The following is a 26,249-nucleotide window of genomic DNA, read 5'->3' as shown; positions in this document are numbered from 1 at the left end:
AAGGAATGAGGTGTGGAAGTATCATAATGTAAGGTGTATGTAAAGTGCATGGATGCGTGAATATGTGTGTGTGAACATGACTGAGTGAAAACTATGCAAAACTACAAAGGAACAAACAAATCATGAGCATACCTGGAGGAGCAGAGAGAGAGCGAGAGAAGTGATTAGTGACAGTTTAAATACTTAGAGCCCAGGTGACTCCAATCACTAACGACCCTCCTCTGCCTGCAGGAGGAACCGCCCCTATATAGACTTTATTTTTTCTATTGTGTTATTGATAGTACGCTTGTTTATTCCATGTGTAACTCTGTGTTGTTTGTGTCTCACTGCTTTGCYTTATCTTGGCCAGGTCGCAGTTGTAAATGAGAACTTGTTTTCAACTAGCTTACCTGGTTAAATAAAGGTAAAATACAATGATTCTCTACACTACACTTGCCTGTTTTGTCACACACACTGAAATTAGGCAAACTATTAGAATTTTAACAACCAGGAAGTGACTGAGCAGTGTCTGCATAGTGCATATTTGAGTAACAATGTGCAGAAATTATGTGGTGTCACATAAAACAACWWAAAAAAAAAAAAATGCCTTCGCCCCCATTCCCTGTCATTTGAGTGTTCTAGACCCCGCGACTACCTGCTGAGCTATCGTTCATGTGACGCTACATGAAAAAGTCTATATACGGTACATTGTAAGTACGGTGTCCAGTAGAGGTCCGTGTTTGAAAGCAGCTTGGAGTCATAGAATTCACCGGAACCACGGCGACATCAGTGGCATCTCGCATTTTGCAACACACGTTTGAAAAACCATGTGATCAAACGAATCTTCGGCCATCATTGATCACGTAATAATGTTCCTTTTGAAACGATCAGATCAGTAGTGCTTTGAAAACCACGGGAAAATAATGTTACTTAGCTAGCTACCCCACCAGCTGGACTGGTTTTGAATGGACTGTTTCATTGGATCACGTGATGCATTAAAGACAAATTCTGCAATGAAGATGATTATGATAATGGTGGTGGCCTTGTGAATAGTAGACGAGAGGTGTTATAATGGTTGTCGTGACCACCAACAGTTGCCCTCATCCAAAGGCTAATTTATTAGGTACACCCGTCTCCTACCGGGTCGGTACCCCATTTGCCTCCAGAACAGCCGGAATGCTTCGGTGCATGGAAACATTGCTCAATTGATATTAAGGGACCTAACGTGTGCCAGGAAAACATTCCCCACACCATTACACCACCGCGATCAGCCTGTACCTTTGACACAGCCACGATGTGGCCATGGACTCATGCATCTTATGCCAAATCCTGACTCTGCCATCAGCATGACGCAACAGGAACTGGAATTCGTTGGACCGCTCCTCAATAGTCCAGTGGTGATCGCGTGCCCACGAGTCGTTTTTTCATGTTTTTGCTGATAACCATGTATGGGCCTCTGCTGCAATAGCCCGTCCGTGACAAGGACCGGCGAGTTGTGCGTTACGAGATTCCATTCTGCACACCACTGTTGTACTGTGCCATTATTTGCCTGTTTGTGGCTWGCAAGAGTCTTGCCATTCTCCTTCAACCTCTCATCAATGAGCTGTTTTCACCCACAGAACTGCTGATGACTGGATGTTTTTTGTTTATTGCACCATTCTAAGTAAATCCTAAACATAGTTGTGTGTGGAAAGTCCAACGCCCTGCACCGACGATCATACCACGATCAGTCTCTTAGGTCACTCGCTTTGCCCATTCTAACGTTCAATCGAACATTAACTGAATGCCTCTGTCTGCCTGCTTTTTATAGCAAGCCACGTCCACGTCACTCAACATACATAGGAGCGAACCATTTGAACCGGGTGGTGTGCCTAAAAAAAAAACTGTCCGCTGTGTGTGACAGCTCAAATGCATAGTCCAATTATGTAGATTTTTGTGTTCCATATCAAGGACAATGGAAGATATGAATACATTGCCAGTGATTCCTGTTCAGGATGTCGTCAGGAGACACAGGCCATGTAGATGTCCTAACATGAAGGATAGAGAAAGTGAGAGTAAGTTCCTGTTGATTTGTTTCACCTTCTCAGGTTCTGGTTTGCCGTAACTACAGAGGAGATGTGGACATGTCAGAGATTGAGCACTTTATGCCCATCCTCATGGACAGAGAGGAGGAGGGTAACTTATCCCCTATCCTGGCCCACGGAGGTGTCCGCTTCATGTGGATCAAACACAACAACCTGTACCGTATCCTTACTGCCACTCACTCATCCTACTACTGCCTCAATATTCCTTTGCCTTTCCAATATTAGAGCACCCAATACAAATGGGAAAATTATACTTGCGCTTGGTAAAAGGGAGTGATGGTTGGTTTGATTGCGTATGTCAAATATACTACTACTCCCCGAGAGCTCACAAAAGGATCACTTCCAGTAAATACCACTTTCAGTTATTTCTCAAACTGACCTCCTTTTCCAGCTCATGTTTGTTTTACTTATCAGCCCCACATCAACTTCACCTTAACATATTTTCAATCAGTTGTAGCAACGTCTAAGAAAAATGCTTGTGTCTCATTGGTCTTCTCTTTCCTCTACAAAATTATTCAGGTGAGTTGCATATTTTGTCTATGCGGTATAAAATGGTGTCCAGTAGTGTTTACTATGGAGGTTGATGAAAATCGTAGTCTTATTTGGCCAATTATTACCCATAGGTTATTACAGATGTTTAACTGGTAAGAAATGTGTTATAGCTTGTCTTTGAATTATTATATGATGCACTGCTACCAACTTCATGAGAAAATGCAGGTGGGTAACTTTATTCAAGTCCTTTTGTCTCCTCAGGTTTTCTCAGAGTATTTTAAGGAGTTGGAAGAGGAGAGTATCAGAGATAACTTTGTCATCATCTATGAGTTGATGGATGAGTTGATGGACTTTGGCTACCCCCAGACCACTGACAGCAAGATCCTTCAAGAGTGAGTATCCTCTCCAGCCCTTAATCAGTCTCCTAAACTCTGTACAAACCTATGTTTTGCTTCCATTAAACATTTTCAAATTCCTCCAAGTTAAACACAAGATACGTAGTGATCTACAGTAGTGTATGTACTGTAAATCTAGAATTTCACCCAAGCACCCAGTATGGCTGCAGACAGAGTAGTATCTGTCATTGTTGTCCTATCCTCTCACCCTGTTTGTCTCTGTTGGTTTTTAGGTACATCACCCAAGAGGGGCACAAGCTAGACACGGGGGGCCCGCGCCCCCCTGCAACCGTCACCAACGCAGTGTCCTGGAGGTCAGAGGGCATCAAGTACAGGAAGAACGAAGTCTTCCTGGACGTCATTGAGTCTGTTAATCTTCTGGTGAGGCGCCTTGTCACGTTGTGTTCTAACACTCCCTTCCCTCTAATACAGTCGTGGCTTGCAATGTTTATTTTTGTCTATGACAAAATCATTCAGTGTTTTATTGAAATACTATCAACCATTTGAACTTAGACACATTTGAGCAATTGTTGTAAAATCTCTACTTCCCCTTTTCTCATGTATGTGCAGGTCAGTGCGAATGGTAACGTGCTGCGCAGTGAGATCGTGGGCTCCATCAAGATGCGGGTGTTCCTGTCAGGGATGCCTGAGCTGCGTCTGGGGCTCAACGACAAAGTTCTCTTTGAGAACACTGGCCGTGAGTTCCTCTGCACTGTTTACCACTGGATGGGTTACAGTTCAGTTAAAAGACAAATGCATGTAGATTTCAAAGCTGTTTCTGTGTGGATTCTCAGCCCTAACTTTAGACACTTAGCCTTTTGCTCACAATTTCCCATAGACAGCAATGCATGATTTTCAAGACATGTGTGCACAACTCCAAYTATCTCAWGTTAGGATTCAGCTCTTACCTCTAATCTATTTCAATTAAACATAGCTTTAATTTTTCTCAGAACTGTACTTGTACCAAGACCAATCCTCTAATGCCCTCCAACTCTCCATATTTTTCTATTGCTGTGCTCATCACAGGTGGGAAGAGTAAATCAGTGGAGCTGGAGGACACGAAGTTCCACCAGTGTGTGCGTCTGTCCCGCTTTGAGAATGACCGCACCATTTCTTTCATTCCTCCCGATGGAGAGTTTGAGCTCATGTCCTACCGCCTCAACACACACGTATGTACTGTATCAGAGACGGGCCAGTTTAATTGCATAACATGGGCTTGTCATTATAGTTTGTTTTCCCGGACAAAGATTAAGTGTAGTCTTAGACTAATAATGGAGTTTCTCCATTGAAAGGGCTTTAATAAATATACAGTGCATTGGGAAAGTATTCAGAACCCTTGTCTTTTCCAACATGTTATGTTACAGCCTGATTATAAAATTTATAAAATGTATTAAATAGTTTTTCCCCCTAATCAAATCAAATGTATTTATATAGCCCTTCTTACATCAGCTGATATATCAAAGTGCTGTACAGAAACCCAGCCTAAAACCCCAAACAGCAAGCAATGCAGGTGTAGAAGCACGGTGGCTAGGAAAAACTCCCTAGAAAGGCCAAAACCTAGGAAGAATCCTAAAGAGGAACCAGGCTATAAGGGGTGGCCAGTCCTCTTCTGGCTGTGCCGGGTGGAGATTATAACAGAACATGGCCAAGATGTTCAAATGTTCATAAATGACCAGCATGGTCAAATAATAATAATTAACAGTAGTTGCAACAAGTCAGCACCTCAGGAGTAAATGTCAGTTGGCTTTTCATAGCCGATCATTGAGAGTATCTCTACCGCTCCTGCTGTCTCTAGAGAGTTAAACAGCAGGTCTGGGACAGGTAGCACGTCCGGTGAACAGGTCAGGGTTCCATAGCCGCAGGCAGAACAGTTGAAACTGGAGGTGAGACAGGAGGGGTCAGGAGACACTGTGGCCCCATCCAATGATACCCCCGGAATGGGCCAACAGGCAGGATATACCACCCAATTTGCCAAAGCACAGCCCCACACCACTAGAGGGATATCTTCAACACCACCTACCATCCTGAGACAAGGCGAGTATAGCCCACAAAGATTCCGCCACGGCTCAACCAAGGGGGGGTGCCAACCCAGACAGGAAGACCACGTCGCAACTCAACCCACTCAAGTGACGCACCCCTCTTAGGGACGGCATGGAAGAACACCAGTAAGCCAGTGACTCAGCCCCTGTAATAGGGTTAGAGGCAGAGAATCCCAGTGGGAGAGGGGAACCGGCCAGGCAGAGACAGCAAGGGCAGTTCGTTGTCCAGAGCTTTCCGTTCACCTTCACACTCCTGGGCCAGACTGACACTCAATATATGACCTACTGAGAGATGGTTTTCAGTAAAGACTTAAAGGTTGAGACCGAGTCTGCGTCTCATCATGTGTAGGCAGACCATTCCATAAAAATGGTGCTCTATAGGAGAAAGCCTGCCTCCAGCTGTTTGCTTAGAAATTCTAGGACAATTAGGAGGCCTGCATCTTGTGATCGTAGCGTACGTGTAGGTATGTACGCCAGGACCAAATCGAAAGATAGCTAGGAGCAAGCCCATGTAATGCTTTGTAGGTTAGCAGTAAAACCTTATCAGCCCTTGCCTTAACAGGAAGCCAGTGTATGGAGGCTAGCACTGGAGTAATATGATACATTTTTTTTGGTTAGTCAGGATTCTAGCAGCCGTGTTTAGCACTAACTGAAGTTTATTTAGTGCTTTATCCGGGTGCCGGGAAGTAGAGCATTGCAGTAGTCTAACATAGAAGTAAAGCATGGATTAATTTTTCTGCATCATTTTTGGACAGAGTTTCAGATTTTTGCAAATGTGTATGTAGATTGGAAAAGCTGTCCTTGAAACAGTCTTGATATGTTTGTCAAAAGAGAGATCAGGGTCCAGAGTAACGCTGAGGTCCTTCACAGTTTTATTTGAGACGACTGTACAACCATCAAGATTAATTGGCAGATTCAACAGAAGATCTCTTTGTTTCTTGGGACCTAGAACAAGCATCTCTGTTTTATCCGAGTTTAAAAGTAAAACGTTTGCAGCCATCCACTTCCTTATGTCTGAAACACAGGCTTCTAGCGAGGGCAATTTTGGGGCTTCACCATGTTTCATTGAAATGTACAGCTGTGTGTCATCCGCATAGCAGTGAAAGTTAACTTTATGTTTTGGAATGACATCCCCAAGAGGTAAAATATATAGTGAAAACAATAGTGGTCCTAAAACGGAACCTTGAGGAACACCGAAATATACAGTTGATTTGTCAGAGGACAAACCATTCACAGAGAGAAATGTATATCTTTCCGACAGATGAGATCTAAACCAGGCCAGAACTTGTCCGTGTAGACCAATTTTGGTTTCCAATCTCTCCAAAAGAATGTGGTGATCGATGGTATCAAAAGCAGCACTAAGGTCTAGGAGCACGAGGACAGATGCAGAGCCTCGGTCTGATGCCATTAAAAGGTAATTTACCACCTTCACAAGTGCAGTCTCAGTGCTATGATGGGGTCTAAAACCAGACTGAAGCATTTCGTATACATTGTTTGTCTTCAGGAAGGCAGTGAGTTGCTGCGCAACAGCTTTTTCTAACATTTTTGAGAGGAATGGAAGATTCGATATAGGCCGATAGTTTTTTATATTTTCTGGGTCAAGGTTTGGCTTTTTCAAGAGAGGCTTTATTACTGCCACTTTTAGTGAGTTTGGTACACATCCGGTGGATAGAGAGCCGTTTATTATGTTCAAGATAGGAGGGCCAAGCACAGGAAGCAGCTCTTTCAGTACGTAGTTTAGTTGGAATAGGGTCCAGTATGCAGCTTGAAGGTTTAGAAGTCATGATTATTTTCATCATTGTGTCAAGAGATATAGTACTAAAACACTTGAGTGTCTCTCTTGATCCTAGGTCCTGGCAGAGTTGTGCAGACTTAGGACAACTAAGCAGATTTAAAGGGGAGTCCGTAATTTGCTTTCTAATGATCATGATCTTTTCCTCAAAGAAGTTCATGAATTTATTACTGCTGAAGTGAAAGCCATCCTCTCTTGGGGAATGCTGCTTTTTAGTTAGCTTTGCGACAGTATCAAAAATACATTTCGGATTGATCTTATTTTCCTCAATCAAGTTGGAAAAATAGGATGATCGAGCAGCAGTGAGGGCKCTTCGATACTGCACGGTACTGTCTTTCCAAGCTAGTCGGAAGACTTCCAGTTTGGTGTAGCACCATTTCCCTTCCAATTTTCTGGAAGCTTGCTTCAGAGCTCGGGTATTTTCGGTATACCAGGGAGCTAGTTTCTTATATCAAATGTTTTTAGTTTTTAGGGGTGCAACTGCATCTAGGGTATTGCGCAAGGTTAAATTGAGTTCCTCAGTTAGGTGGTTAACTGATTTTTGTCCTCTGACGTCCTTGGGTAGGCAGAGGGAGTCTGGAAGGGCATCAAGGAATCTTTGGGTTGTCTGAGAATTTATAGCACGACTTTTGATGCTCCTTTGTTGGGGTCTGAGCAGATTATTTATTGCGATTGCAAACGTAATAAAATGGTGGTCCGATAGTCCAGGGTTATGAGGGAAAACATTAAGATCCACAACATTTATTTCATGGGACAAAACTAGGTCCAGAGTATGACTGTGGCAGTGAGTAGGTCCAGAGACATGTTGGACAAAACCCACTGAGTCGATGATGGCTCCGAAAGCCTTTTGGAGTGGGTCTGTGGACTTTTCCATGTGAATATTAAAGTCACCAAAAATTTGAATATCTGCTTGAGTGTCTCTCTACAAGGTCCGATAGGAACTCAATGAGGAACGCTGTATATGGCCCAGGAGGCCTGTAAACAGTAGCTATAAAAAGTGATTGGGTAGGCTGCATAGATTTCATGACTAGAAGCTCAAAAGACGAAAACGTCTTTTTTKTWTTTTWTTKTTTTTTGTAAATTGAAATTTGCTATCGTAAATGTTAGCAACACCTCCGCCTTTGCGGGATGCACGGGGGATATGGTCACTAGTGTAACCAGGAGGTGAGGCCTCATTTAACATAGTAAATTCATCAGGCTTAAGCCATGTTTCAGTCAGGGCAATCACATCAAGATTATGATCAGTGATTAGTTCRTTGACTATAACTGCCTTGGAAGTGAGGGATYTAACATTAAGTCGCCCTATTTTGAGATGTGAGGTATCATGATCTCTTTCAATAATGGCAGGAATGGAGGTGGTCTTTATTCTAGTGAGATTGCTAAGGCGAACACCGCCATGTTTAGTTTTGCCCAACCTAGGTCGAGGCACAGACATGGTCTCAATGGGGATAGCTGGACTGACTACATGACTGTGCTAATGGCAGACTCCACTAAGCTGGCAGGCTGGGGCTAACAAGCCTGCTGCCTTGGCCCTGCACCCTAATCACACCCTTAATCAATCTACACACAATACACCAAAATGACAACGCCAAAAAACAAGTTAATAACATTTTGCAAATTTATTACAAATAAAAACCAGAAATGTGTCACATTTACATTAAGTATTTCAGACCCTTCACTCAGCAATTTGTTGAAGCACTGCTGGCAGGGATTACAGTTTTGCGTCTTCTTGGGCTTTTATGACACTGTTAAACTAATGCGGTCACAGAGTTCATGTTTGAGTTAATTCATCAAGCTCTATCTAAAGATATTTGTAATTGTATCTAGAATTTGTGTGTTGGAGATTAGAAGAACTACATACATATTTTGTACTGGTTAGTATGAATTAGGCTTTGACTGCAAGTTCCAGAATGCCTTGCGACAGGAAAGAGAAGAGAACGCGCAGTTAAGTGCAATTGAACCAGGTGATTATCCTGACTTCCTTAGCCGCTAGCAACTCATTATTCATTGTTCTGTTGAATCTAAAGTTTTGTAAATGTAATGTGAACAAGTATTATATTACTAAAAAGAAGCTTTCAATATCAAACCCGACCGTCCCGAAGTCATTACATTTTTGAAGATAGTTATTCTATAATAACTACTTTCTCCAAAAAGTACTATCTTTGTCCCCATGTGCAGTTGCAAACCGTAGTCTGGCCTTTCTTTATGGTGGTTTTGGAGCAGTGGCTTCTTCCTTGCTGAGCGGGCCTTTCAGGTTATTGTCGATATAGGACTCGTTTTTCTGTGGATATAGATACTTTTGTACCTGTTTCCTCCAGCATCTTCACAAGGTCCTTTGCTGCTGTTCTGGGATTGATTTGCACTTCGCACACAACGTACGTTCAATCTCTAGGAAACAGGAACGCGTCTCCTTCCTGAGTTTATGACGCGCTGCGTGGTCCCATTGGTGTTTATACGTAACTATTGTTTGTATAGATGAACGTGGACCTTCAGGCGTTTGAAATTCTCCCAAGGGATGACCCAAGACTTGTGGAGGGTCTACAATTCTTTTTTTCTGATGTCTTGGCTGATTTCTTTTGATTTTCCCATGATGTCAAACAGAGGCAGTGAGTTTGAAGGTAGACCTTGAAATACATCCACAGGTACACCTCCAATTGACTCAAATTATGTCAATTAGCCTATCAGAAGCTTCTAAAGCCATGACATAATTTTCTGGAATTTTCCAAGCTGTTTAAAGGCACAGTCAACTTAGTGTATGTACTGACTCACTGGAATTGTGATACAGTGAAATAATCTGTCTGTAAACAGTTGTTGGAAAAATTACTTGTCATGCACGAAATAGATGTCCTAACCGACTTGCCAAAATTATAGATTGTTAAGAAGAGGTTTGTGGAGTGGTTGAAAAACGAGTTTTAATGACTCCAACCTAAGTGTGTGTACATTTCCGACCTCAACTGTACATAAAACATGTAGTCTCAAGGTTAATGAGGATAGTGGATGTGAGGGTTTAAGTGAGATTGCTTATAACAGCGCCACCTATAGGCCAATCAGCACCATTCTTTTTGACGAAGTTACTCATTGTGTGCTAAAGTTTTGACCATATCAAGGACAAATAAAAATCTAAGAATAACAATAGCTTCGCTGGGAACCCCTCATGATAACTTTATTTGTATAGCGCTTTTCAATACAAGTGCTTCACATCATAAAATAGAAGTACTTACAAAGAAACAAAGACGGGAGGAAGGAGAATGAAAAAAGATGGCCAAATAAAGTCATACATTAAAAGCATCTTTATAAAAATGTATATTCAGCAGGGATTTAAAGCTACTTTGTTGGGGATCCGACCAAATTCAGAGAGATGTGAGTTAGACCTTTCATTCCCGTTGAAAGCAAGTCTACAAAGCCGTAGATCTGTTCTGTGTGTGCTATTTCTATGCTTCCCGTTCTGAAGTTTTGTTTTTGCGTCTTTTGGTTTTGTACACCAGCTTCAAACAGCTGAATATACTGAACAAAAATATAAACGCAACATGTAAAGTGTTGGTTTCATGAGCTGAATAAAAGATCCCAGATATTTTACATGCATACCAAGCTTTTTTCTCAAATGTTGAGCACATTTGTTTATATCCCTGTTATTGAGCATTTCTCCTTTGCCAAGATAATCCATCTACCCGACAGGTGTGGCATATCAAGAATCTGGTTAAACAGCATTATCATTTCACAGGTGCACCTTGTGCTGGGGACAAAAGGCTGCTCTAAAATGTGCAGTTTTGTCACACAGCACAAAGCCAACTTTTGAGGGAATGTGCAATTGGCAAGCTGACTGCAGGAATGTCTACCAGAGCTGTTGCCAGATAATTTAATGTTAATTTCTCTACCATAAGCCGTATCCAACGTTTTTTTTTTTAAATTTGGCAATACGTCCCACCGGCCTCACAACCGCATACCACGTGTATGGTGGTGTGTGGGCGAGCGGTTTGCCGACGTAAACGTTGTGAACAGAGTGCCCCATGTTGGCGATGGGGTTATGGTATGGGCAGGCATAAGCTACGGACAACAAACACAATTGCATTTTATCGATGGCAATTTGAATGCACAAAAATACCGTGACGAATACCGTTTTTTAAAGGTATCTGACCAACAGCTGCTTATCTGTATTCCCAGTCATGTAAAATCCATAGTTTATGGCCTAATGAATTTATTTCAATTGACTGATTTCCTCATATGATCTTTAACTCAGTAAAATAAATGACGTTGCATGTAGGGTTTTATTTTTGTTGAGTATACAATATTTTTGGTTATGGAAAATGTATTTCACAGCAGTTTAGATGGTACAATGATTCTCAACTCAATGAATGCTTGTTTTGTCTCACAAACTGACATTAGGCGAACTATTAGAATTTTAGCAACCAGGAAATGGCAGCGCGATTTCTGCATGGTGCGTCTTTAGTCACTGAATCTGCAAGCCCATGTTTTTTTTTTTTTATGGATATTCTCCATTCAAAGGGCTTCAAAGCCCTGTTTTAATGGAGATTCTCAATTGAAATGGCTTCTTAGTCCAAGACTAGGCTTTATATCTGTCCGGGAAACCGCCCCTTTTGGGATGCGCATGCCATTAGAAGTGTTCAAGTAGAAGTTGGAATTCGTACTTGGTGAAACTGCCACATCCATTTGCGACATTACAACTACAAAGAAGTTAGTTCAAACAACGTATACTGTTTTCTTCCCTCGGACGTCATTGCATGTGCGATAGAACAGCAGAGTGTACTTTTTTTGTTGTTGCTACGATGCTGGATGCTCATCTGGTTTCATTAACAAAAACAATAATACATGCGCTGAGGTGAACAGTAGCACTGTTTCACCTTATGCAGATTTCAGCTTTAAGGTATTCATATTTCTTTATGCATATGAGATTGTGACATTATGCATATGAGAAAGATGTGTCAAAGCAGAAATGACCCTTTCGTTGCATTGTTGAGAAGTTGTTTTTTTAAGCCTTAGAAATGTGTTGTCCCCAGGTGAAGCCCCTGATCTGGATTGAGTCTGTGATAGAGAAACACTCTCACAGCAGGATCGAGTACATGATTAAGGTAAACACCAGCCCTGCAAYGTTACCCAGCAGCTAAGATAACAGTATGCTTAGGTATCAAATCAATAGTTAACCACGAAGCTATCATAAACACAATAAGCATGATCTTCTGAAATACAATATATTGATCTCACTCACTCAGGCTAAGAGTCAGTTCAAGAGGCGGTCCACAGCCAACAATGTGGAGATCCACATTCCAGTTCCCACAGATGCCGACTCGCCCAAGTTCAAGACCACGGTGGGCAGTGTCAAGTGGATCCCAGAGAACAGCGAGGTCATCTGGTCCATTAAGTCATTCCCGGTGAGTACAACAACACACTGGACTGCATGCTAAAGTAGACCATATTTTTCAAAGTGGGGTTCTTTTGAGTGACTGATCATCATAACCACAAATACAGATCTCAAGTGTCACAACTAACCTGGATAAATGTTTGTATAAAACACCATGATCCTAACTGTTGCTCTTTTGTCTTGTCCCAGGGGGGTAAGGAGTATCTGATGAGGGCCCACTTCGGTCTGCCCAGTGTGGAAGCAGAGGACAAGGAGGGGAAGCCCCCCATCAGTGTCAAGTTTGAGATCCCCTACTTCACTACTTCTGGCATCCAGGTAAGATGCCTTCCTTGCTGCAGTACCTATTTTATCCACCAGGGGTGTCTCTTGTTGCTTTTAGTAGTGGGAAACTGGTAATCATTCTAACACATGATGGAGCTATTGTAACACATATGAGGTCTGCCTGTTCAAGCTGAGACCTGAGGTGTGTCTGGTTTGGTGCGCTTGGTTTGCTGCTTCGGGTACTGGTGCTGTTTGTATGTGGTATTTTGACTACAGACTGTATGACACTGTCAGTTAACACAGGGAGAACATCATCCCTTCATCACCATAGTGTTTGCCTGGTGGGTCTCTGTCAGAGATGTTGGCCTCTCTGTCACTAAGCTACACTGGAGAGCTTAGAAGTTGACAAGTTGCTCTCTTTCTGGGAAACAGCAGAATGTGTGCACTGTATCCAGAAAGATCTGCACAGGTGCTGTATAGCCAGCATCAGGCAATTGCCCCAAAATAAAAACACGATCCACACACACTGCTTTTAGCACTCAAAATTGCCTTGTTGTATTGAGACATTGTTTTGACAAATACTGTGACATAATGGTCAAAAGCTTGTTGATGGGATGGTTAAGTGAAGAACAATTAGGAGCACAGTACAGTGTGCAGGTCTGTATTGTTGTGGGTCAATGTCATTCTCTCCCTGACAGCCCTCTGGGAGCTGTGGGTCCCCTGATCGATCCAATCAACCTCCAGATCTGCCACCAGGGAAATGACTTCGTAGCCCAGAGAATCAAAGGAAAGCCTTTTCATTGGCTCAGAGGAGGTTCTCTCGCCTCGTGTCTTTGTAAGCCCTCAGGGCAGCCTAAATTTGTCGGGGCATGGACTGGGCAAGGTGTCAAGCATTTCACAGGGATATTGGCCCATGTTGACTCCAATGCTTCCCACAGTTGTGACTCATTTCTCTGAACAGGTGRRAAAAAAAACATCACCAAATTCAATGGGAGAACTTTACATAGGATGAAGATGCAGTACTCCGGCACCTCCGTACTACCTGTTGTTGGGGTTGATTGGTGTGGTGGGTCCGTGGGGGGCTTTTGACCATTTCTTTGGATTCCTCATGTCGAACTCGTTGTTAGAAAAAGTTTAGTCCAAATCAGATGTTAGTTTCTATATTTATTGAATATGATATGAATCCTATAAATTAAAATGGTCAATTTGGGTGCAATCAATTAGTTTAATTTCTTAGATCAAACTATATTTCAACAGAATGTTGCAATTATGGTAATTGTATCTGTTTCTAACAAACWATTTCAGACCAATCTGAGATGGTGGGTGTCAATCCTCTAGTGCTTTCTGAGGTGAAACAACCCGTATCATGTTTTGCACTGGACGCAGCACATTCAATAACATCCCACACATAATTGAGAGGCAGGGGATTAAATTACACTTTGCTTGAATTTCTCTGGAAATCAGGAAATTTTGGCACTAATGGAAAATGGGGACTTTGTAATGAAATCAAGCGATGGAGATATTGACAGTGTCTTCCTGTTATGTTCTACCAGAGAACGGTCACTGAAAGGTTTCATCATCACTCCAAGATGCTCTCGTTAACATAGCAATACGTAGGCCTACTTAACCCCAGTAATGGCACCTTGAGGAAAGAGTTGCTTGTAAACCGCAGCTCCTCAAAATAACTCACTCAACCAGAGATCAATGGAGACATCATCAGAGAGATGCCGCTGGAAGCTGCTATTTAGGGCGTTTTGATTGAGCTACTGTGTTTTTTGGCTCTAGCTGACCCCAAGGCCGCTTCGCTGGTGTTCCAGGTCCTCTTGAATTGTGCAGAACCCCTGAGCCCACCGCACGCCACCAAGGATCTCTTCTAGCATGGAGGGAACGTTTAGGCAGCTTGGACTTATCATGTGAAATCCATAGATTAGGGCTAAATGTAATTTATTTCAATTGACTTATATGAACTCTAAGCCAGTAAAATTGTTTCATGTTGCGTTTATATTTTTGTTCAATCTAGTTTATCAACATTTTAAGCAAAARAAATCTGATCTGTTGTATGAGCCTCATTGCTTTTAAAATGTTTTTGGATGTAGCTTAGGCCTACTGGGTGTTTGGGATCAATCATCTGACAACTCTGTCTGTTTGGAATAAGTTATTTCTTTCTCGCACAGAACGACAAGCTGACCAATAGAATAGGTATACTTTTCTACTATGGGGGATAGTAAGATTGACATAGGTTTGTGATTTTGCTGTTCGTTACTCTTCTTGTTGGCTGAGGAAAAGTAAATGTGGACCGTTATTCTAACATCTTCAAATTGGGATCGGAATTCGTTAAGGACGCACACTATTGCATCCTGTTCTGTTAAAATGAATTAGGCCTACTATAATCTGCATGTGATTTCAGTCATTCTGAGCATTGTGGGTTGACGCCCTAATCAGGTCATGCACCCAATGCATATTGGTCCGGTACATTTCTTAAATGTCCAGTAAATTAAAATGCTGCCAGTCAAGTGTCCGGCGTCACATTTTCCTAACAGAAACCCTGGTGTGTGGGCGTATGTGGGCGTGCCTCTGCGTATGCCTGGCTACATGTGCGAATGTGCGTGCTTACTCTCCACGCTCCCTTGTCTCTCGCACACGACACGCGGCACCAGCAAAAAAAGAAAAGAAAGAGGAACCACATCATCAGCTCCTTAATTAGACAGTGTGGTATATCAGAGCGTATCAAAGTGGTGTTTAACCCCACTGCCAGGCGTACAGGCAGATGTGCATCAAGCTCCCCAGCCATACCCCATCTGAGGTAGAAAAGGGAAGTTTAACACCAGAGTGGTTGGACTGCTGTAGAGGCAGGGGCTGCATTTTTTTCTTTATAGCCTGCTGATGGTAGGGGAGCCACATCAGGGCTCATCTGTCCCCCTCTAGGGGATAATTACAGCTAGGTTCCCCCTCCCCTCAGACACAGTGGCGTGACCCACCAGCCCCTCAGAGATGTACTCCATATAGGCCCAGTCAACCACCAGAACAGAACACATGACCAACTGCAAGTATACATGTACTATAAAATGTACAATAAATACATCATAGTCCATATTATGTTTGTACTGTGTATGAAAATAAGAATTGTGTTTGGCACAGACATCATGACAGATATCCTGAAAAGTAGATATTATTGTGTGGTACTATTCAGGTGCCCAAGAAATTGATTGATTGATGGATGTGCCTTTGCTGTAAGTTTTGTAAGCACATGATCATTTGATCTTAATTTGATGTACATTAAGTTGTTCCTGTTTTGGGGTGGCACAGGTATACTAGTGGTTAGATCATTGGGCCAGTAACCGAAAGGTTGCTGGATCGAATCCCCAAGCTGACATGGTAAAGATCTGTGTCGTTCTGCCCCTGAACGAAGCAGTTAACCCACTGTAGGCCGTCATTTGTAAATAAGAATTTGTTCTTAACTGACTTGCCTAGTTAAATAAAGGTTAAAAATAAAAAATATCTGTTTATTTATTTTATTATCAAACATCTATCAGTAGGTAGTAGAGCTGTCATGTAGACCTAGTTGTTTCAAAGAAGAACTTCAAAAACAAGTTGTTTATTGGACCCTGGTTGACAGGTTCAGTGCCTATTTTAGCTTCAGCATTAATTGAAGCTATTAGTTTGATCAGCATGAGGCAAAGAGCTATTGAAATTGTGAATGATCTACCAGAGCCTGGAGAAAGCTCTTATAAACAACTACTGTCTCGATACAGAATGTGAATACAATCAGAGAAATCCTTGAAGACTGAGGACACATTCATCCCCAAGCTAAATATGCTGTATTTCAAGAGGGTGTCCTTGAAATATGGCATATTTAGCTTGCTCCAAATGTGTCTGAAACTTTTATACCGACTGTGTGAAAAATGTTGCCAAATCGTGCCTGCTTTGGTCTTACAGTAGTTTATAACAACAAACATCTAAAATTGTAAGGCTCCAGACAACTTAGACACAGAGTATAGTAGGCTACACCTCGATTTAGCTGTGTTTTATTACAGAATCCTATCAGCCAACCTTGTTACTGTCTGTGACTAACTGGTAGTGTAGGAATATGGAGCTACCAATTTCACCACAGGCCATGTAGAGTTGTAGACAGGTCAACTAATGTTGGAGATGTCAGAAGGAGAATAATGCTTTGTCCTTGTTTCACCCTGTGGGTACTATTTCTGTATCTCTGGCAGTTTCTCACTATGACTCTTGATGACTAAAACTTTAGAAACTGTGAAATATTAGGGAACTTTGAATAGGCTCAGTTATGGTACCACGTTTAGGCAAGATGAGACTAAAGGTTAGTGTGATTCTTGCTGATTTTAAAGTATGAATGTATCAATAAGGCCAAGAGTGTGCAAAGCTGTCAAGACAAAGGGTGGCTACTTTGAAGAATCTCAAATATAGAATATATTTTGATTTGTTTAACACTTATTTGCTTACTACATGATTCCATATGTGTTATTTCATAGTGTTGATGTCTTCACTATTATTCTACAATGTAGAAAATTGTAAAAAATTAAGAAAAACCCTTGAATGAGTAGGTGTGTCCAAACTTTTGACCGGAACTGTACGTCATTCATAATCTTTATTGCTATGTAGGTCTATGTATGAGCTGGTAGCACAATTGAGGTTAGCTAGGGACACTGTCAGTGATAACCACCAGGCCTTTCTGAATCGGCCTTGTAGGCTTGCTTTAACTGCTAGCACTCCTGTTCTGCCAATGACAACCACTGGACCTGACTGATGTTAGCTTTAACATGCCAGCACTGAGATCCTCCTGTTCTCACAATGAGAAGAGCCTCTACTGTCTAGACTGCAGACACACACACACACACACACTCACACCGCTCTGAGACAGTTCAGACAGTCCTCCCATATGCATATAGACCTATTCATTTTGCATTGTGTATCGGTCGTGTGATCTGCCTCAAACACCCTTTAGATCTTAAATTACACTTGGAATTGGCATTGTGCTCAAATGGGAGTAGATTTACAGCTCACAGTCCAAATACAGCGCTAGTCTGACATGAATAATGTCAAGTCAGCAGACAGATTTACCTCGGTGGAGTAAATTATGTGTTTGTATCCTACTAGGTTGCCTTTGCACCAGTTTATGGGATCACAGCCTTTTCATAGGGGAATGCAGCAGCCCCCCCTCTGTAACCGTTTGGTATTTTATTAGGATCCCCATTAGCTGTTGCGAAAGCAGCAGCTACTCTTCCTGGGGTCCACACAAAACATGACATAATACAGAACATTAATAGACAAGAACAGTTCAAGGACAGAACTACATCAATTGTTTCTTTGTTGCCTGTTATGAGACAAATCAATCTGTCTTGGAGGTAGGTGTCTTGGAGGTAGGTTGTGCCCTAGTACTTGCAGTGTTCACACCTTTCTGAGAGGAAGATCAAATATTTATTTTGGGTGGCCAACTGCATGCCTGTTGCATCTTCATCAGGACCACCAGACAGATCAGACTTAGAGGTGCTCATTGAGGAGCCTTTAAGGGCCGGTGATGTCCTGGCTTTCTTCATTATGGCCCAGTTATGATTGATGGTACCCTTGGTGTAAAGTGTTTCACTCCCTAATGCAAAAACTATCATCTTCCACATATGGTGTTGATAAAAAGCTCAGTATTTATGTGAAGAGAGCTGGGCTGCGGTGTGGTGTGCTGAGTCCATTTACACATTGTCAAATCTGCCTGTCAGTGTAATTCTCTGGGCTGTTATTGCAAGTGTTTTATCTTGGGGAAGATTTAAGACTTAATCCCCCCCACTCTCTATCTGTTAGAATCTCTGGATGCCTGAAGGTGGTCCTCGTTTCAATGAGAGCCCGGCCATGAAACAATGGGGGAATATGAAGCTCAATTAATTATAAGAGCACCACGAAGATAAGCATATTAAAGGGATACTTCTGGATTTTTACATGCTAGCAGTTACCATAGACTCCTAGCCATTGTGCTAACGCTAGTTGGCAATTGCGCTAACGCCGGTTAGCAACTTCCATCAAACTGCACGCAGACATAAAAATGGTATCCACAAGTTCATCTGACTCTAGGGAAGTGGATAAAAGGCGTTATTGGAACAGTTAGCCCCCTCGTGGTATGGCTCAATTTGGATTTGGTAAATTCTTGCTATATGTGTACCCTTGGTGGATCTTATTCAGTAGGTTGTAGTTTGAAGAATTAGGATTGGGAAGTGCTAGTTCCCCACTTTTTGTTTTAATATCGAAAATGTTCTTAACCACTTCTTCATACCAGCTTGTTTCTGGAATGTGAGAAGTTCTCATCTGCAGACATTGACTTGTGTTGCAGCCAGGGCATATTTGACCTTTGTGGTTGTTGCCTGAAACATGGCATTGTTAAAGTTAGTATTTGAGTGAATATAAACAATAAAATCATCCTGGTAAAAACAATAAAGTATCATATACAGTAAACCTGATTTTGTTCTATTCGTTATAGTGTACTTTACAACCCCTCCCCCCACTTCCTCACTTGAAACACGGTTTGCTCTGTGTGATGAAAGACATGTTTTGTGAAAACGTTTGCTCACTCTTGTTTTCAGGTGCGCTACCTGAAGATCATTGAGAAGAGTGGCTACCAGGCTCTGCCATGGGTTCGATACATCACACAGAACGGGGGTAAGGTTGAACATTCTCCACACATGTAGTAATAATAATAAGCATTCACACTCTTCTCTCAAAGAAGACTTCATCTCATTCCATTATACTGTAATAATGATCTCTCATTATCATACCACCCACTAAACATCTGCATGTAAAACACCGGCATCTACCATCAATCCTATGTGTTGAATTGTGCATGTATCTGAACAGCCATGTGGCTCTGCTCCGGTCCTCCGTGGTTCCATTGGCGCTTCTACTCTGTTGCCCCTCACATTAAATGTCTTGGCCTTTTTATTGGTTTCAATAGTTTTAGTAATTGCAGCACTGAATGTTGCTTCAGGGACCTTTTTTTTCTCTCCCTGCCATGGACTACATCTAGGAGACACACTGCTAGCAAGGGGTCTGTAATGCCAGTAGATTTGGTTATTTTCTCTCCCCTCTTCTACTGTACAGTACATCATGTTGTGAGGTTCTACAGTACAGTCTGCAGTCCATCTCTCTCCAGGCCTCTCTTCCTGATAAGGTTATCTGTGCAGATGGTCTGAGACAGGGCCCCTCCCACCTCTGATTGGCAGGAAGGAAGTAGCCAGGCAATAGCGTTGTTCTTGGCGGCCGCTGGGCAGCTGTCATACTGTACTACACCCCATCGAATGGCTGTCTGAATTATAAGCAGAGCAAACCCAGCCAATATTAATTATCTCCGATATCAACCAGAGGAAGGCATTCATCTCCACTCGACTGGGCGCTTGTTTTGATACTTTGTCAATCATGGGGGGTTGAATCTTTTGGTCCGTGCAGTCTTTTTGTCTGCTCTGTGCAAGGTCAGACTACAGGTCCTGGGTCTGTTTTTGTCTGCGTGTGTGAATTGAAGATACAGTTGAAGACTAGCCTATTTGGAATCACTGACTCGCTGATGGAATTCATGTCAATCTTTTTACTACAATAAAACTAGATAAAACTGACAAACTGTATCTCCAGTAGGGTTGCGCGGTATCCAGGGTATGACATTCAGGTAAATTTGTCAGTGGTGGGCCGGGCCAGTACCAAGTGGCATGCAGAATTCAATAGTGGGTGATTTCATGTTTCATTTGCAGTCTGGGCAAGTACTTTTTTTTWAATATTATAGCTAACCATAAAATCTGATATTTACACTATTTAACCCCCCCCCCTTCTCAAGGATGACAATAGCCTTAACATATGAAACTGTTTAAAATGTAATATTCTCCTCTTGAAATGAGCCCAATAATATATTGCAATATCTTTTAAGGCGTGTACATGAACCATATTATCAGGCAGGTGTGCTATTATAGCAATAAGCATTATCACCTGAAGTCAGATGGATGTAGCATGGTGACTACATGGCTGAAGAATGGGGTTGCTCTTCTGCATTGTTAACCACAATACGCTATTCATTAGCTAGGCCACACTCTAAATGTCATCTTGTTGCTTGCTAAATGTTCAAAAAAAACTCCCAATGTCACTAATAAATAATGTGATTTAGAGTTTTATAAATACTGTGTAATTGTGTGCATTTTCCAGTGAATATAGGCCTACCGTTAATGCATTCAATTGGCCGACGCGCTTCACGCTGGTACTTTTTTGTTGTTGTCATGCCAGACATCTCGTTTGTAAAACACTGCCAATTGCGGTTAAAGTGGAGTTGAAAAATGAATCGTACAGCACTGAAAAGCCATGATCAGGCTCTTTTCAATAATTGCAATCAAAACTGTTGTCTTCCTGAGATTGCAGTTATATGTGTTGTGCAGTGACTGGGCTTATTAGAACATATTATTTTCCACTCAGTGATCAGCTGTGTGAGGAGTTGTGCGCTTTTGCCACCCAACAATGGATATTCAGCTGATCAACGACATGGCTACTTAACAGCTTCAGGAATTAATCTGTTATTAAACAATTATATAAACTTGACAATCAAGCAGTTCAATAGTGTAGGCCTACATAAACCTTTCTTTGCTAATGACATCGCTGTGTATGATGTCTGATATGAAAAAAGACTGAAAAGCAGGTGGAGGACTTTTTATTCTGTGATTGTGTGGAATCCAAGTGCCGATGTTCAACTCTGAATTGGGCTTCCCGCCTCCGCTGAGATGTGTCCGGCACGAGTATCCAGGACGTAGCCTACTGAGGCGGGGCTCACTCGAGACGGAAAGGGAAGGCTTCCTCCGCTTGGAAACCGAATGCTGATTTAATAAATAGTGTGAAGCGTCAGATATCGGGAAGATTGTTAAGGAATAAATACAAATATAAATGATTATTTTCTGTTTTGAAGTTTGAAAATGTACTGGCTCAAGCGGCCATATGAAAGCTTCATTAACTTGCCCTGGTGAGCTCGGCAGAGGTTGCTGGGCCAGCGGGCAGCCCTGAATGTCGAGCTCTGCCTTAATACCATTCCTGTACCATACTGGGGTATACAGTATTACCAGCAGTGCACACAAGGGCTGCTATTTTCTTTCCAAACATAAAAAAATTATTCATTTGTCATATAAAACAAAATTAGGAGTCAGAGATCTTTAACCGGGAGGGGATTTATTGACTCTGCTGTAAACAACAAGCTTGATCTTGCAAGTTAGCAAACCAAATGCATCGCTGGAGCCCTGAGCTGGAGATAATTTATTTGGCACATCTTACATAGTTAAGTTATAGTTATATGCAGTGGCGTAGCATGCACCCCCCTGAGCTTTAGGGTACCTCAAACCCCCCAAAAAACAAAAATATTGACAGCATTTCAAAATAGCCGGGTGTATATGGTATACCGCCCAAGTCTAATCTCCAGTGATCCATTTTCACCAGGAAGAATAATGAGTCCTGGCAATAAGACGGCTCCGTTTTGTCTCAATCCCTCTGAATAGATGAGTTCCACCGCCTTTGTCTGCGAGAAGAGATAAAACAAAGATATGCTGAAGCAGTTAAGTATCAATGCCAGAGGTGCAGAATCATTATTTTGTAAGAGTGGGAAAAAAGGGAAGAAAAACACAGGATGGGGCGAAAAGCTTTGAAGTCCCAGAGGACTGTGAGAACCTGCTAGCGTAGCGAGAGGGGAGGGCCGGCCGGAGAGGTCTTTGCCAAACGAGGGTGACCCCTCCGGTTTGGGGTTGGCGGATTACGAATGTAGGCAGCCCACAGGGACTACACCTGCATGCCCTTGCTCTTAAATGTTTGTTACCTTTTGTCACTGGGTTATTGCCAGTGCATTTAGCCAAGGAATGATTTAGACATGCATATGTGAGTAGGGGAATTCAGCAGTGCTGAAACTGAAAGTGTAATTTTTTCTAAATGGTTCTGATAAGATTTAATATAACAAGCACCAGTGGGTCTGTTGAATTACTCAAGTCAAATCAAATTTTATTAGTCACATGCGCAGAATACAACAGGTGTAGACCTTACAGTGAAATGTTTACTTACGAGCCCCTAACCGACAGTGCAGTTTAAAAAAAATATGGATAAAAGTAACAAGTAATTAAAGAGGAGCAGTAAAACAATAACTATGTACAGGGGGGTGCCGGTACAGAGTCAATGTGCGGGGTCACCGGTTAGTTGAGGTAGTATGTACATGTAGGTAGAGTTAATTAAAGTGACTATGCATAGATGACAACAGAGATTGGCAGTGGTGGTGGTGGGGGGGGGGGCAGCAATGCAAATAGTTTGTGTAGCCATTTGATTAGCTGTTCATGAGTCTTATGGCTTGGGGGTAGAAGCTGTTTAGAAGCCTCTTGGACCTGGACTTGGCGCTCCGGTACCGCTTGCTGTGCGGTAGCAGAGAGAACAGTCTATGACTAGGGTGGCTGGAGTCTGAAGTCTTAAGTATGGGTGATAGATTTCATACTGGAGAGGTTAGACCTTAACTGTGAGTGGATCGCTGAATACTTACAGTAGATGTACTGTGCATATAGATTAATCTTTCAATTCTTTAGTTTGACACAGATATAAAAAATTATATTTAAGAACGGTGCCAGCATACTGCACTGTTGTATCTCACCAAAAGGGAAGTTCTAGCCACCCTTTTCCATACTAAGCATCTGTATTTGTCATGTGCATGCATGTGTGGCGTATTCCATTAGTTCCACTTAGAGTTTAAAGAATACTAGAGCTTTTGTTTATGTTCCTAATTAATACTAAATCCAACTTTATTGTTCATCAAACCTGTGATTAACTTAATGTGTTTATGTAAGCTGTCACGGCAATCAAGCAACACAGGAGATCACTGATGTGTAATTATAAACTATGTGTGAAGGTGTTTGTAATTAACTGGGAAGACAAGACATCTCATGTAGGCCATCTCATGTAGGCCACCTCATGTACTCTGGGCAGTGCCAAGTTTTAAGTCCACATTCACCCCCAACGGCCCAACTGAATACAAGCCAACGCCACCTGATCTGAGTACTTGCATCATCTTGATGAGCTCTGGATTATAGTTGCCACACTGGGCACCCGTTTCCAGACTGTTTCCTTGCCAGTGTCCACCGCAGACTGCTACCACACAACCATTTTCTTTTATTTTGTTCAAGAAAGTGATGCAACGTTAGCAGCCTTAACTGACAGATGATTCAGTCTGTATTCATTTTAAAGAGCAAATGTATTTAGACATCCTTAATATTAAGCGTGGCACCCTTTGGTTTTATTAACCTCATCCATTAACATTTACAACTTCAAAGGGAAAGAAGTGAATCATTATTGACCTATGCCTAGCCTATATGACATATCACTCTGTTATCAAACAATGAAAGACGAAGTACTTCAAATTCYACGTTTCATATTACTTTAAAAGAGGAGCAGTGTTATTTTATGGGGAAGTGATACACTTCACTGTACAACAACAAAGCAGTGGCCCGAAGTCAACTAGAGGCCCTGATCTCTTTGGCAGCCTAGTGTTTTCTTCAGGCTGATTTGAAAATCCTTGTCAGATTTGCAGAGTGGCTTGGGGGCCTTGATGTGGACTTAGGTCCTGATTGGCATGTTGATGGCGGTTGCTGTGGGGTCACAGGTCTGTGGTTTAGCTTCACCCCTGCACCGACAAGCACTTTGTTGTGGACGACGGCGTGCGAATGGCACATCATCTGCGTGTCCCTGTGTGAGTGTGCAATGGCCAGGAGCCTGAGTCAGCAAAGCCACGCACTGTCTCCATCTCCGCAAGAAGAACTGTGTGCTTACGTTTTTGGGGAGAGGGGCGCATAGGACCAAATTAGAGATCTCCCATGAGCGGGCAGTAAAGGCCTGTAAACACAGCTTATCAATTACCACAGCCAAAGTAGTTCTAGACTTAAGCTGTCTTATTCTACCCCTTTTAATGTTTTCTCTCAAACGCCATATAGGGAACCAGCATGTGTTTGATGGTTAAGAAGGGGGGAAACCAGTAGAACCATTGTCTAGCCCGTGGCATGTGCTTGCTACAATTTTAAAAATAGTTTATCCATCTGAGTCAGTTATTTAGACTGATGTGACAACTGGATTAGAGTTCTGTTAAAAGTATAATTTTTTAAGAAATGTCATATTACCGAGTAGTACTATTTTGAAGTTTATTAGTTCTATTAGTTGTTAAATGTTTAGAAAGGGTCAAAAAGTCTTCAGTTTTATGCACATGGAAAAGAGTATTTCAAACTAACAATATGAATCCCCACATTTAGAAAGCGAACCGTTGAGTTTCACTAGAAGTAAACATGTTGGGAAATTTAAAGCGTGTGTAGCAGGGACTTGTGGGCGTCTGTGTTAGACTCTTCATAACTATTGAATTTGGCACAGAATTTCTCCAACCACCGTCACAAACAAATTACAAATATGTCAGTAGTGTGTTTCAAAGTCAACTCCCGTCACGTAACAATACTATTGGGCTCCAGGCACTATTGTTCCAAGTGCCCTTGGTTCCCCTAGCAACCACAGAAACACTGTTCCACCTTAACCTTTGCACTTAATTGCTCTTAAAGCAGATACGGTTCAAGGCAAATGAAAACCAGATACGCTGGGCTTGGGGGGCAAACCATTTCATCACTCCACGTCTAACGTTCCACACATCACACTGTTTCCATAACAAACTCTTTCAAAAAATGTTTTATTACATACATTGAGGCTGTTTCTTAGGCTAAAGAGTGATTTTGGAGAGGTTTCTACTAACAGACGGTACTGATCTCGTTAAATCCGGCCCATGCTGCGTGCTTGCCCACGTTGTGACGTGTAAGAGGACACACAAAGTCCACAAACATAAAGCAGTACACAAGCCAGTGTGTAGGTGGGTGGGGGAGTGTGGATCTCATGCTCACCTCTACTCAAAACTCTGAGATTCCTGAACAGATAAGCAGTCAGAACTTGGCCTGAGCAGAGAAACCAAACTCGACACAGCTGTGTGCTTCCCATTGTAAATCTGTGTATTTAAGATGTTTGTTTACAACTCACACTGCCAAGCAAAGCACCAGAGAAACTTAACTCAACATCTCCTTACTTACACAGTATCGTTGGTCTTAGGGAACCAAAATAAGGAAACTTATCCTTGAGCTGGTTCTGCTGGTTTAATCAGTTGTCTCATACATACTTGTCCTCTGTTAGTTTTACAATGGGTGGAGCCAGCTCCCAAGAGACACATCCGGTTTTCTTTTGTTTGGCTCTAGGAATAATATTGAAACACCAATTCATTTTGATGAATTATTTTCCATTGTGAGTGTTTGAGGTTAAGGTGGAAGGGTAGGAAAACGGCTTCTCTAAGCATTGGCTTTTATGGCCAAACGGATGTATTATATATCAGTCAATATCCATGTATGACTGTGGGCTAAATTGATGTTACCGATTTGGTCACTAATGATATTGGTTTCCATTTTCTTTTCCAGATTACCAGCTCCGAACCCAATAGAAACTGCAGCAGGAAAGGGAAGGGCCCATATTTCTATGGATGGAACATTGTTGGTCACGGATGTGTAATTACTTCTAGTCCTTTTTCATGGACATTTGTTGTCAATTGACTTCATTTGTTTTCTTTTCAAGTTTGAAGTTTGTTTCATGTTTAGTGCCATAATACAAAAATTATATTCCTCTGAAAATTCTAAATATACGTTTTTATTTGGTTCCAGTTGTGCTCTAAAAGTTATGAGATGTATGATATTTCTATAGTAGGTCAGTTGCAAATAATCAATACAATTGTTGATACTCTACTTACCCCTTTTCCATCTAAATCACCTG

At 41.9% G+C, this 26,249-nt stretch overlaps 1 protein-coding gene across 1 annotated transcript in view; it reads left to right on the top strand.

Moving 5' to 3' along the window:
• The window catches only part of LOC111952299 (adaptor related protein complex 1 subunit mu 1), a 32,405-nt gene extending 6,388 nt beyond the window's left edge, over positions 1–26,017 (top strand). The window contains exons 2-12 of the mRNA XM_023970863.2: positions 2,067–2,223; positions 2,515–2,582; positions 2,817–2,947; positions 3,184–3,331; positions 3,521–3,647; positions 3,977–4,119; positions 11,797–11,868; positions 12,010–12,168; positions 12,348–12,473; positions 19,010–19,085; positions 25,901–26,017. Of these exons, the coding sequence (XP_023826631.1) occupies positions 2,067–2,223; positions 2,515–2,582; positions 2,817–2,947; positions 3,184–3,331; positions 3,521–3,647; positions 3,977–4,119; positions 11,797–11,868; positions 12,010–12,168; positions 12,348–12,473; positions 19,010–19,085; positions 25,901–25,923 (1,230 nt within the window). The 3' untranslated portion in view covers positions 25,924–26,017. The remainder of the gene's footprint in view (positions 1–2,066; positions 2,224–2,514; positions 2,583–2,816; positions 2,948–3,183; positions 3,332–3,520; positions 3,648–3,976; positions 4,120–11,796; positions 11,869–12,009; positions 12,169–12,347; positions 12,474–19,009; positions 19,086–25,900) is intronic.
• Positions 26,018–26,249: the final 232 nt, after the last annotated feature.

Source organism: Salvelinus sp. IW2-2015, linkage group LG26 (assembly GCF_002910315.2).
Source record: "Salvelinus sp. IW2-2015 linkage group LG26, ASM291031v2, whole genome shotgun sequence".
In the NCBI taxonomy this organism is placed as follows: domain Eukaryota; kingdom Metazoa; phylum Chordata; class Actinopteri; order Salmoniformes; family Salmonidae; genus Salvelinus; species Salvelinus sp. IW2-2015.
This window is presented reverse-complemented; position numbering and strand designations above follow the sequence as displayed.